The sequence below is a fragment of the Micropterus salmoides genome, unplaced genomic scaffold, assembly GCF_014851395.1.
Source record: "Micropterus salmoides isolate LMB-PRFRI ecotype aquatic unplaced genomic scaffold, ASM1485139v1 Ms_hic_scaffold_9, whole genome shotgun sequence".
In the NCBI taxonomy this organism is placed as follows: Eukaryota; Metazoa; Chordata; class Actinopteri; order Centrarchiformes; family Centrarchidae; genus Micropterus; species Micropterus salmoides.
The window spans coordinates 10,224,614-10,238,755 of record NW_024044681.1 but is presented as its reverse complement, the minus strand read 5'-3'; the positions used below and the strand labels follow the sequence as shown (position 1 = coordinate 10,238,755).

Here is a 14,142-nt window from a genome sequence, read left to right as displayed (position 1 = left end):
CACTTATTGGTAGAAATGACATGATTAGTTCAATCTACATTATAAAAGGACATAAGATTTATTGACGATTAAAAAAACAGTTGTTGACCTACTTAACATCAACTCTTTACTGTTATCTGTCTTTATCATAAGTTGCTGTTTGTCTCCACTTATTGACTGACTCACTTTTACACATATATTCTTACTCTGACTCGGGGAAAGGTTTTAACTAGCTGGGACAAAAACATTTCCATTTCTATCTGACCACTCAGATGCAGTTAAAACAATTCAAACAAACATTTATATGGATAATGTTTTACTGATTTTAAATTATAATGGAGTGCATAACAATTGCAAACATGTCAATGATGTGAGGTTGGGCTTTATTTGGGGGAAATCTGTATAAAGCTATGCTCAAGGTATTTTTTTAAATCTATTTTTCATGGTGCAGCTATAAAAACTGATGTTTACATTTTACAAAGATGGTGGTGGTCCAAAATCTTCCATAAGTGTTCAACTGGGTTGAGATTTAGTGACCGTAAAGGCTTTAACATTTTCATACTCACCAAACCATTCAGTGAGTGATTTGATGTGTTTTTTTAACTCTTTTATTCAGGATTTTCATTTAATTTCCCCTGTTTGTATATGTTGTCAGATAGTGTGGAATAAAGTGATATTAAGAACCTTAAAACCACTCAGTTGAGATACTGTTTTAACGGTTTAATGGTCTAAGACATTTCATATCATGTGGGTAATATAAAGTGTCCATCCATTTATCATTTGTTAAGAGTTGGACCGACCACTGAAGCAGGCCTTGAAGGGCCATCAGCTACACTTTTAGAGGTAGTGACACTGAATAGAACATAAAATAGATAGATCATTTCTTAAACTTTAAATTTTCCAAAATCAACTAAAAAAGATTTTTATTAAAAAGTGCCCAGTCATAAGAGTGTGTTTGCATAACATTTTACATCCACAGGCACATTTATTCAGAATTTACAATGGTTTCTTTGCATCCGAGGGGTCTTTTTTCCTGTAAATTAAGTGTTTTCTTATGTTATTGAATCTGAATCTTGGGGTGTCCTTTTGTGCGCACAGAGCAGCAACTACCTTATTATCAATTTATGGAGGTAAGGAGACAAAAGCAAACGCTCCGTGCAGCAGAAAAACTTGACAGCTGCTCATTGTGAGGACAAATAGGATGGACACATACAGTGCCTGAAACATAACATGTCGTCAATAACATGTCGAATAAAGCATAAATACATGTTTCACAAGAGGCAGAGTGAACCAGTTAATTTACAGAAAACATCTTTTTGTTTTAACACCAACTATTTCTTGGCAGAGAATTACATCAAACCGATTTCACTCGAGTCAGACTTGAATTAACTCTACATGGAGTGATATGTGTGAAACTTGATTTAACTTGACCCTTAAATATTTCCTCTGTTAGGAATTTAGATTTAGTGTCTAACTGTACTTTGTCATTCTGTATCATAAAAATGATTTTCTTCACATTTCAACAATGAATTGCTGCAGAGAGGGGGTGAGTTGTTATTGTATTTTTTGCTAATCCGACTATCAAGTAAGCAATTACACACACACACACACACACACACACACACAAATTCATCAAGTCAACCAGCTTCAGCTGTGTCAGCTTGTCACACACCTGAACTGTGGTTTTATTTAACCACATGGGAAACTAAGGAGGGAGGGACTCTTTTAGTGTCTGATACATGTTTCTATTAGTGAACAAGCTGCTGCTTCAAACACAGATTTAGGTGTATCTAGATAATTTGATATTTATTGGTGTAGTAGCATGTGAAATCAAAGTTCTCTCTGGTCTCCAGCAGCAAATATGTTTGCTTAAATAGTCTGGTTTCCAGTTTATATTGTTAAGTTTTATATGTTTTTTTGATTTTCAGTAGGTTCACCCTACACATGTTTTATGCTCTGTAGAAGTTTTTAAGCAGCACAGGTTGGAGTTTGCTGTGTGGTTTAGAAAGCTAGAAGTTAGTGTGTAGCCATGAAGGAGGAGATTGCTGCTGCTGTGTTTTTCATGGCTCGGCTGGTGAAGAGATATGGCTGTCTGGATAATGACAGCAGGGAGCGCTTCGCCGCTGCCCTCACCTCTGTTCTGTTTGAGAAGTACAAGAACCACTGGCACCCGAACGCCCCCAGCAAGGGACAGGCCTACAGGTCAGTAAACCCTTTTTTATATATATAGATATTTCTTCCAAAATATAAAACAGCAATACAACAAACAAAATCTGCGCACATGGTAATCAAAGTAAAATAAGCCAAACTAACATAAGAAGTGGGGACACAATGTATAAGTGAAATGCCATGTAAACAATAGAGAATTTGAAACCATGCTATGCAACTTTTGAAAGAAGAAATAACACATTATCCTTTCACAAACCCAAATGTTTAAGTCATGAAACCCCTGCTCAATTCAATAATCCTTTCTATTATTTCTTTTAATTGTGCTACTGTTTCACCCTTTCCCTGTAATTGTCAGTAACTACTGAGCACAAGTTTATATAAGTCTAAAACCACCCCGCTCTTCACCACTCCCTTATTTATTTTTTTTGCATCATTGTCTTTTTTTGTTTCCTACTAGGATTGTTTGAGGCACTACACTATAGAGCATAAGAATTTAGTTATGTGATGTTTCCAGCAGCAATGACTTAATGTTGCTTTCAAGAAATGTTGAATGATGGACGGTAAAATACATTGATGAGTTAGACACTTGAAATACACACTTGCACACAATGTTGGGTCAGTGAGGTGTGGGTCACTTGTTTGTTGTTTTTTTCCCTAGTACCATGGGGATAATTTAGCTTATGTTCCCAGGTTTTGAGACATCTTGATTTCTTCCATTACAATGAAAGTGAGTGAAATTTAATGTGTGGTGCTCACAGAAGTTGGATTCCATTTACAGCAAAAAAGTTGAATTTACAAACAATACAATTCTTCAATTTGACACTAGTGGTTTCATTCTTTATAGGGTGTTTAATGATCAGTAGTTTATGGTGGCTATCAACGTGTAGGTAAATCTAGCTGACTAACATAATACTCGGTCAGTGAACTTCATGACTCTTGTCTACTTGTGCTAGTGTTAGAGGGTAGTAGCATTTGGTATTATCCCATAATTGTCACCATTTTTCAGCAGAATTTACAGTAGCAACACTACACTCATGTGCCCAGTTACACTTGAATCCTAACCTCACTGAACTAATTTGTGCCAAAGAATATAGATTTAGCTGTAATTGTGGGTCTCTACGGTGCTTTCAGTCGGATTAATCCACAGAAAACATGATCGTCAGTTCAAGACAAAGGTAGTTCCAGTGAGAACAGGGTGTAATGCATGTTGCTGATAACTTTTGTCATGAGCAAAATCTAATTGCTGAAGCAGAGTTGTGTTGAGCTGAACATCACTGCTGTGTTTCAGGTGTCTGCGTATGAACCCTGTGCGGCTGCAGGACCCGGTGCTGCAGCAGGTCTGTGAGAGGAGCGCGGTGCGTTACGAGGATCTGGGCCTTCCCCAGGAAATGACGGTGTGGGTTGACCCTGGAGAGGTGTCCTGCAGGTCAGGCAGCTTAATTCAGTAAACTGCAGCTCTTCACTGGTGCTGCTGCTTTGTTTTGAATTTCACTTTGTACACAACTTCAGTTAATTTGAACTCCATGTTTTTATTAATAGTCTTTTCAGAAATTCATAGTGTCATACAGCAAACAGACCAACGCAAACATCACCAAAAGTGCAGCTCCCCTGATACCTGGTTAGTGTAATTTATACTTTGAGTCGAATTGACAGCGTAGGCTACGCAGAGGCTACGCCGTAGCCTGACATCCACCTCCTCCAAAATGTAACTACGCGTCAAGTCGACATGAACCGTAAGCACTGCGATTGGTCGGCTGGTTAGCCATGCAATGCCTTTGAGCTGACCAGAAGTACTCCATACTTTGTAGTAACTTACTAGCGGCCAAAACGGCGGCTGTAACACGGTGGATCAATATATTTGACCGTCACAACCCGAGCGAAATGACTTGTTTTACGATCAGAATGTGATCCCTTTGGTCGGTAACATTTGAGACCAGCCGCATGTACACAATTTTACCCCCATTCACGTTAGCGGAGCACTAAACCTGAAGCTGGCCTGCTCGGCCGGCAAAGGTCAACACGGTGGACACTGAAGCGCTACCGCGTTTGGGGATGTAATTGCAGAATAACGTCTACACCGACAGTATAAATGCCTGGCTGCGTGCGTAACTACGCATGTAGATGCTACGCAGGAGTATAAATCAAGCTTAACTTGTGACTGCGATATTATAACCCAAACTCATGGCCCAACAAGGTGAACAACAAATGCACGTGTACATTTTCGGCTCAGGATTGTGCTTTTCTTTGGCAAGCCTTCAACTCAATCATGATTTCAGTTAAATGCTAAAGTTACTGTTACCTTGTCTGTGGTCCGCTGGCAGAACACCGGGTGCTTTCTGATCAGGGGCCGTCGTGCTGTTGCGGAAGGCGACTTAAGTTTCGTTTACCGGTGGTAGCTTAACGAACCCCCTGAACTAATGCCTAGATTAATTTAAAATCCAAGGAGCAGTGTACCAACTCGCAGCTGCTGCCATGTTGGAAATGTATTGAGAGGCTGGCTCTTTTCAAATATGAAATGCATGAACTTGCTTTTTAGCAATATATAGTGTAATATAGTTTTTGTAGCTAATTGGTTTGTTCTTCCCTTGCAGGTACGGCGAACACAGCACTCCCTTCTGCGTCTCTGTGGTGGACGGCTCTCGGCGTGGAGATGGTGAATTTTCCCGTCGCATCCATGATGCTGTGGAGCGGGCAAGCCTTGATGTCCCGTCATGTAGCTCTTCAGATGAGGAGGAGGGGGGAGGTGACAACAGCATTAGCAGCAGCAGCAGCAGCTTTTCCGCTCTTTGCCCTGCACCAATCCCACCCATCAACCAGGAGCTCAAAACCATCCCAACGGTCAGCAACCCCAACAGTGTCTACCGGGTAGGTCAAACACACAAAGGCTAATGCCTGATTTTTAACTGTGACCATGAACTCTTCATAATCAAACCACACCATAGTTATCATGCACAGATGGGTTTTTGGCATTGGACATGGTCTGAAATTTCGCCAGCTTGTCCAACGTGAATGTTGTCTGGCAATAGGGTTACATAACTTTGACTTAATGCTCATTAACATAGTTGAGAGATGGAACCAGATTGCCTGTAAAGCAACTGCTTCATTTTCAGGCCCATAACAAATGCTGAAGAATAGGACACAGACCAATCTTTTGACTACAGAACATTGAATGAACCTTTTTAAGTTTTTGTCCTGATCCTTTGCTCCTCTCGCCCTCAGTTCAGTGAATTTTCTGCAGGGGCCCCTCAGACCTGGCTAAGGGACAAGCGGAAGGCCTTTGCTGGGGACGCATTCCCATCTCATCCTCCTCCTCCAGCTGCATGTCCGACCCCCCAGTTCTCCAGCCAGAAAGGCTTAAAGTCCTATCGAGCTACATTCACCTTTGCTGGGCCTCGTGTTGACAAGTACCATTGGGTCAGCAAATCCCGGTCCTAGAGTGAGCCGCGCCTTCAACATGGAACCGCAGTCGGGTTACTGCTTGGGACGGCAGCCGTGATGCTGGAACAAAGCACCATAAAACCCTGTTTGCAGGGGAAAAAAGGCTTCAGGACAGTTTATCTTTAATGGTTAAAAGTGTCAACAATTTATAATTATGCTGTTAAAGCATGTTTTTAAACTTTGAAATATTCAAGTATTTTAAATTATTCTCCCTTATAAATGTTTTAAAACTAAAATAAGTGTAAATAAAGTAACATTGAACTGTCATTGAAAAGAAATGTGTCCGTGTCAGCTCTGCTGTTATATAAAAGTGTTTTCTGTCTTCATGTTTTGGTTCATCTCATTTTAAAGATGTGGTATTATGTTCATTTTCAGGCTCAAAATCCTATACAGGGGTTGTACCAGAACAGGTTTACATGGTTTAATTTTCAAAACACCATATTTTTGTCATACTGCACATTGCTGCCACTTTTCACCCTGTGTTGAAGGCTTTGTTTTAGCTATGGAGTGATGCATCTTGCTGCTTTTATTTTTTTAACCTAATGAGTAAAAAAGAAAAATGCAAGCCTAATGGTATGAACAGATGTCTCATTCAGCTCACAGTGGCTCTGCCTCATGCCTGTGCATTAGAGATGCATTAAAGGATATTTTCCATCTGTGCTAGTATCATAAAACATTACAGCCCTAGTTGTAATAAATGCACAAATGAAGAAAAATTTTTGTTGCGCTTTTTCTTAGAGCATGTAAACTGCACCTTCAACAGCCCATTTCCAGGTTTGCACTGCCTTAGTAAAGATCTATCATCAGTTGTATTTGACTGTGACAGGGTTTGGGATGAGACATAAGGCACAGAGTATACGGGAGATGCTGGTTAGACCAAAATAAAGATCAAATAAAACTAAACTTTCTCCTCAGGATTCCCATTCATATAAAATACTACACTCCTCCATGGAATATACATAGCAATATGCATTGACCACGTATCAAATAGCTTCAAGGATAAGATGACATGATATAATATGATGATAAATACTTTGTGGATCTCCATTGCCCTCCACTCAGCCCTCACACACTTTCAGAAAATTGATCAAATTAAACTTTTTGATGAATGTCATCCCATTCTAAATCCACAGGCATTAATATTGAGTTGGTCGAACAGCTTCCACTCTTCTGGGAAGATTTTCTATGAGATTTTGTGGTTTATTGCAGCCACAAGGAGAAAAAAAATCAAATAATGGAAACAATGGTAGCATAGCACAGCCTTGCATTGGCTTCACAAACTGACAAAGATGGCAGCAACGCTATCCTAGCTGGATACAATTTTGGTGTTGTGCATATAGTTGCCTGCGGCCATAAAAGCATTTCCATAATATACTGACACAAGAGAATCTGTTGACAAGTCTGCATCATATATTTTGTAGCTTCGATGTTCTGCTGTGTTTGCAGAAAATATTTTTCATTGCAGCGAGACACTTTCCCACTTTTCTGGTATGATTATGATGAGCAGATGGTGCTCTGTTTGTTTGTGTTTTTTTTGTTTGTTTAATGTAATTTACTACAGCTGCATCTCATGTGCTCTAAATACAGCTCAGTCTGGGAGCTAATATGGCTGGGCTGTTGTGTGTGGTGGTGGTGGTTGTGCTGGTAGTGTAGTTAGTGATTGGTGTGTAGAAACAATCAGCTAACAACACTGCCTGCACAGCAACCCCAATCTCATTTACCATCGGGAGTCAGTAATACTGCAGTGAATGCTGAGAGATGTTGTTTGACATCATGACTGACACAGTTGGTACTGACACACATAAACAGATTCAACTTGTTTTTTTGTAGGAAGGTTTTAACTTGAAAATATGCTGAAAGCCTTCGTCTGGTCGGGAGAGCAAGACACAGCTGACCATCTTCATGATGGAATGAAAAGACTGTAAATGACTGTGAATGTAAAATATAAAAATTAAACTGTCCAATTAGAGGGTCACTGCTGGGAATCTATTAAAGAATGGAGTCTGGTGTTCGCAGGACAGTAAATAATACAATCAGAATACATCGGTAATACTTTAAAGTAATAGCTCAACATTTTGGGAAACATGTTTATTTGCTTTCTGGGAAGACTTCCATGAGAAGTGTGAGAAATACATTATAAGTTGCTGTTTTTAGGATTTCACTGTAATTAACTTGTGAGAAATTAGCATTGGTCACAGGGTTTTTATTCCTAAGCAAAAGGTTGTCTGATTCACAATAAACATCTGCTGGCATGTAGGTGAGAGTTTTAACATAGACCAATCAAGAGACAGAGAAACATCTGATACATACATTTGCATTTCCTTTCTTAGCTCAGGAAGAGTTTTTGAGTGTATGCTAATACTCTGCTGGCTGTTGTTTGCTTTGTACTTGTTCTGAACTTAAGGAGAGGAAATGCTGAGTTCGAGAGAGTAACCGTGCGTTCTCTCCGTGGCCACGTTACATAAAAAAATGATTCAACACATCTATTTGACTCCGTAGTCTTTGGGAAGGAATTATTTTCCCTGACAGAAGATTGATACCATTCACGTTTGTTTGGTAAATATGAGACTATGGCCAGTTGCCTTAGCACAAACCCTGGAAACAGCTCTATCCAAAACAAAACAAAATCCACCTACCAGCACCTCTAAAGTTTACTAATTAACATCCCTTTAAAACTTCATCAAAACAGTCACCTCATTGCAATACTATTTTTATACTTTATATATTAATTATTTTTTCACTATAACGACAAACACAAGTTCGATAGAAATCTACTTACATAAACAGTAATATGAATAAAAAAACAACGAATAAATATAGTACGTAACTCTTTTAAGTAACTTAACAAACTCTCAAGAGCTCCCTGACTGGGAGGATAATTTCCCTCATAGTTTAACTATTGAAGTCAGTGTTGATTCATTACAGAATGAAGGTATACAAAGTTCAAATTATCTCTCATTTTTGAAGCTCTGCCTTCACTTTCTCACAATGTCAAACTGGGAGTAGGGCATGGTTTGTTTTTGTTTTGTTTCTTTGTGGCACTGTTATTTTAACAAGTTAACATTGTCAACAAAAGCTGATTAAGAAATATATATAGGAACAAATAGGAATCATTAAAATTACTCCAGAGTTTACCAATGACCGAGGCAGCCATGTTCCAGTAAATGATTTTCAGGTATTTATTCTTGTTTTGAACTTCATTTCAGTCGGCTCTTTGTGAAGCTGAATCACACAGGAAGGAAGCAGAACTCTGATTGGCTGTGCAACGTGAACTCTTCTGCTGACCCGTCGATCGCACACACTGTGGCCACAGCTCTGTCCACGGCCGCATGATTTGATTAACAAAACAATTTGATTAACTAACAATGTTTGCACTCATGTAAAAAAAACAGCAGTGTCTCGGGTGAACTACTGGTGCTGTCCTGTATGAAATGTGTGTGTGTATATGTGCGGATGGATGAGTGCTGTGATCCTACCTGCGGTCGCTGCAGTTCTCACCGCTCAGTTTACAAGTGACCACTACTGGAGAAACACAACCGTCTCCACAGCTACTTTAGTGTTTGTGTGTGTGCCCGTGTCTCAGGTCATGCCTCGACTTGCCCCTGGCTGACAGGTATGGTTGATGTTGCCAGGGGGAAGCAGTCAGTCACAGTAGTAAACACGAGCCCTTGAGCCCGAGGACTGGCCAGTTTTTCTCCGTTTCATGTGACCACAGTACTCTCACAGGTTTTTACTACATTTATTAAATTTCAACCCCATCTCTGTTTCAAACTAATGAGGCTTTGCAAAACCCAGATCTTTTATCGCACTCAGGGTTAAAGTGGAACTGTAGTGATTGAGTATTGCACTTCCAAAAAGTTGGACAACCTGAGACACTTTCAGAAATTAATTTTCAAAATTGATTGCAGGGGCCGTGTGACTTTTAATAAGTTTTCAAACTTTAGAAAGATCCCTCCAGAGAACAGAACTTTTCACAGACTGAATAGTACATGTCCATTTTGAGAAAACTCTTATGTGTAAAATAGTGTTGTAGTACTCGAGACCGGTCTTGGTCTTAAGACCACTTTTTGATGGTCTTGGTCTCATCTCAGACTCGACTGCCTTTGTACTCTGTCTTGTCTCGGTCTCGGACATTGAGGACTTGGGATTTTTATAAGAGCCGTCAAGACCATAACTTTGGGAATATCAATAAATTGCTTTTACATTGTCTGATTTATTTGTTAACATCCTAACTTTGATTGGAAGAAAAACTTATTGCATCAAATGCAACCAATAACCCTAATTAAACATGTGTTGTTCCCGTTAACGACTGTCACCCCTCCCTGCGATGCTTACGTTGATTTCAGCTCTTAGTGTTTGTATGTGGGTGTTTTAATGGGGAAGTGGATCTTTCAGATCACTTTGAGAACTACCTTTGATCTCGTTCCACATTTTATTGCGTGCCATGCAATGCAGGGAACTGGTCTTGTCTCGGTCTCGATAAACTCTGGTCTTGGTCTTGACTTGGTCTCGGTTTGGTCGGTCTTGACTACAACACTAGTGTAAAATGCAGTGACCCGTTTAAGATGTTTATGTTTTGTTTTGTGTTTTGTCTCTCCGTACACCTTTGCCCTGAGATAAATTCTCTTTAATAAAGTTGAATTTCTTATTGTTGAAATGATACATTAAATTGAAACTTGACCCACACACTGGTTGACGAGAGAAAAAACATTTTAAATTGCGCTGCCCACAACTCCATGAGCTTGATGAGACCAAGTGATTTCATACGATTATGATTATGTGATTTGCAGTTGAGGAAGAAAGTCTTTAACTTAAGTAAAAGTAGCAGTAGTACAGTCTAAAAATACTTTATTACAAGTAAAAGTCCTGCACATCAAAATATAAAGTAGGGGAGACCGGGGTATGGTTGTAACATGGGGAGAGTTGTAACAACACCAATTCCACCAGTTAGAGATAAGACAGGAATTATGTGATCATATCAGTATTTGCCTACTTCCTCCCCGATCAGGCCGGGTGGTTATCAAGTCTGGAAACGGGTACATTCAGAATATATAGAGAAAAAACTGATTTTGAGGTAGTAAAGTAATTTTTTTGACCAAGACTATATTTTATTTAGTATCTATACTATTACAAATAAAATTGTTTGACTTATATTAGATTGAAATGTAGTTTCTTTGGCAACATGTGATACATTTTTTCCTTTTAATTTCAAACCACTATGCTAATACAGCTAGCTAAACATTGGCTGACAGGGGTAGGATGTGTTGTAACACTTCTTTAAAAAGCATTACAACCATCCATGATACATAAAACTAGGGACTTTCTTGATTTTATGTGAGAGATAAACATTGTTCTTTTATATCACTACCTGTTTTGAAGCATGTCATATGGCATCTATTTTTGTTTCTTTTGTCTTATTGTTACAACTTACCCCAGCATTCGTTAAAACCTACCCTGATATTGGGGTAATAAGGGAACACAATGCATTTGACATCACTTCACGAGGTCTGTAATATTCTTGTAGAGGACTGAATTGGTGCCATTTTAACAAATGTAGGTACTTTGTATAAAAGTTTGAGAACTCTAGCTGCAAAATTCAGTCAGTTATAGGTGGTGAAACACTTTAATGTTGAAGCTGGTAAAGGTGGTGCTAATTTAATTACTTCATATACTTCTGGGTAACTTAATCTATAATAATACATCTGTCACGATCCTGTCCTGTGTTTCTCTGTGTAGCCTTGTTTGTTATTTTATTCATTTGCATGTTTAAGTTTACTTAGTATCTGTCTTGTCTCTTATCTTAGTTCTGTATCTTAGTTCCTTGTCTTGTGCCTAAGTTCAGGTCTTAGTGGTTACTCCTGGTCTGTGTACTTCTGCGTTGATATTCTGCCCACATCTGATCCCAGCTGAGTCTGTTTTCAATGTGGTTTATAGTTTCTTTGTGATCAGTCTGCTTGTCTCTGGATTAGTTTGTTATTTATAATATTCTGAATTGTTCCATCTTATTTTGATATGGCCTGTGTTTTGTCTGTTTCCCCAATAATCCCTCTGCATGCCTGTCTCCCTGCCTTCCCCTGCTGTCTCTCTGCTGCCTGTCTCATAGTCGTTATCCCTCTCACTCACCTGTGCTGCTCCCGCCTGCTCGTTAGTCCCTGGTGTATATATGTTTGGTGTTTCTGTTCACTCCCTGTCCGGCCAGCTTGTTTGTTGCGCTGTTTCATGTCGTGTAGTTTAGCTCGGTTCTGTGTTCTGTCCTGGATCTGTACCCCGTTTGGATTTCTGTTGGATTACCTTGTTTAATTTGGACTGTTTAGTTTTTGTTTTACATTGTACTCAGCCACTCTACCAGTAAGTGTGCTCGCCTTTTGTTGCTTAAATAAACCTTTTTGAACTGTACCTGCTCCGCTCTGTGTCCTGCATTTGGATCCACCAACCTTTCAACCACACCACACTGTATTAGTTTATTTTTTTTATTTTATTAATATAAATCTGCAAAGCAAATAAAGTTATCAAATGTAGTGGAGTAAAGCACAATGCTTGCCTTCAAAATGTAGTGAAGTAGAAAAATAAAGTAGCATAAAATGGAAATACTATAATACTACAATAATGCTGTAAAAGTAAAATTACCTCAAAATTGTACTACTTAGTTTCATTCCTCCACTTGTGATTTGCATCAGAGTTGTGGTGACATTAGATCAGGACTACATGACCAGAACATACCTTTTTAAATGGAAAGTACAGAAAAATTTAATTAACAAAAAAAACATGTTTTAGTATTTTGGGGAGATTTTAATCACATGACATGAGAGAGAGAGAGAGATGGTTCACAACGAACAAGGTAATTCATTTTACCTCTTAAACCTATCCTGTGTACAGGGTCGCGGGGGGATGGAGCCTATCCCAGCTGACATTGGGCAAAAGGCGGGGTACATCCTGGACAGGTCACCAGTCCATCACAGCGCCACACATAGACAAACAACCACTCACACCTAGCCTGCATGTCTTTGGATGGTGGTGGGAAGCCAGAGCACCTGAAGAGAACCCACACGGACAACATGTAAACATGAAAGGTGTAACAACCTTCTTGCTGTGAGGCGACAGTCCTAACCACTGCACCACCACTTAAACTTGAATGTAATAATTCCCAAGAGGGACATTGACGGTTATTCAGGGTAATAGGTGTGTGTGTGTTCACAATGCAGAAGATAAGAAGACATATATATATTTAGAAATATTAGCCTATTTGGAATTTGACTACTTTCAGGCCAACAGATTAAATTAAGTCTCAGCCAGAATTGTATCCCTGATACCAGTGATAATGTATTTATATCAGGTGGACACATTCAGGATTTTTCAGTTTTTCCCAATAGTGTTGATGACTTGTTAGAAACAAAAAGCCACTTCTGAGAATAGTTAACACAAACATTCATCCATATCAATTTGCAAAACAACAAAATCATGGCCCAAAAAGAGGTGTTCTCAAAACTCTTCATAGAAAAGAACTTACATAAACTAAATCCACATCACACCTGCTGTAATATTCTTCCTCCTCAGACGCTGTTTGTGTGGCACATCCAGCCATGGCATGACTGCAGTGTTGTAATCACAGGCCAAGGCCATGACCTCTGAATGTACCTTGAGTTTGAAACGTTTTCAATGCACACAAAATTCACTTTATTTGAGGAGGGGAGGCCGTTGATATTCCTGAATGGTTTTGGAAACTCACCTAAACTGCCGCACTGCTGAAGATATAACGTCCAACATGACACTGCAACAGCATTGGAGAACTGCTGTCCCTCTCTGGATTTTCATTTGCATACCACACATGGCAGCTATCCAACCCTCTTTGCTTCTATTTTTAGTTATTACCAGGGAAACAGCATGTTCTGTCTCTTTTACATGTGATTTCATAATGAATAGAGAGTCCTAAGTTTTGTACATCTGTGTAATCTCATGAGCCGACACAACGGAAGCACATTTCTCTTTATTAGGAACAAGTCAAAGTTAAGTGAATGCATCTGAAGTTGTGATAATAGCACCACAGCGTTTTGCAGTTAGCACATTATTGGAAGAAGTGCATCAAATCAATTGATAAAATCTGTGATTTAGTTTAAGAGGATTATTAATCCCCTTGTTTAAAGTACTACATTTGTATGGAAACAATTTATTACAACTGCAGACCATCAAAACAAACAAGCACTGAACAAAAGAATGGACATTATCATCAAACGGTGTAATCGGTGTTATGTGTGGTAAGTTACACAATAAGGTCATCTGGTGTCATTACTGAAATAGAAGTTGCGCAAACAGGCGAAACCTCGCAGGGAACAACTGTTTCACCGCTTTACAAATTTCTTCCAATTCACCGAGCGACATAAAGACATAAGAAACTAAACTAGCCGCTGTCATAGCAGTAACCCACCGCGCACATTGGCGCATCGATTAAAATGTAATTATCAAACAGCAAACGGAGGAAAGATGAAAAGACAGGAAGCAGGAAAGACATTTTGATGCTGTATTTGTTTGTCGTCGGTGAATCAGCCAATGGGGTTCTGT

General features: G+C 39.2%; 1 protein-coding gene across 1 annotated transcript; it reads left to right on the top strand.

The window, feature by feature from the left end:
• Positions 1-2,008: 2,008 nt before the first annotated feature.
• btg4 (B-cell translocation gene 4) lies at positions 2,009-5,912 on the top strand. The gene is made up of 4 exons (XM_038709490.1): positions 2,009-2,181; positions 3,437-3,574; positions 4,740-5,013; positions 5,368-5,912. The coding sequence occupies exons 1-4, from the start codon at positions 2,009-2,011 to the stop codon at positions 5,581-5,583; spliced, it is 801 nt and encodes a 266-aa protein (XP_038565418.1). The 3' UTR covers positions 5,584-5,912.
• Positions 5,913-14,142: the final 8,230 nt, after the last annotated feature.

Excerpts from the sequence above, each read along its gene's own strand:
- btg4 (XM_038709490.1), top strand. The coding sequence starts at position 2,009 with ATGAAGGAGGAGATTGCTGCTGCTGTGTTTTTCATGGCTCGGCTGGTG. Across the intron at positions 2,182-3,436 it reads AGCAAGGGACAGGCCTACAG|GTGTCTGCGTATGAACCCTG; the intron begins GTCAGTAAACCC and ends GCTGTGTTTCAG. Across the intron at positions 5,014-5,367 it reads ACCCCAACAGTGTCTACCGG|TTCAGTGAATTTTCTGCAGG; the intron begins GTAGGTCAAACA and ends TCTCGCCCTCAG.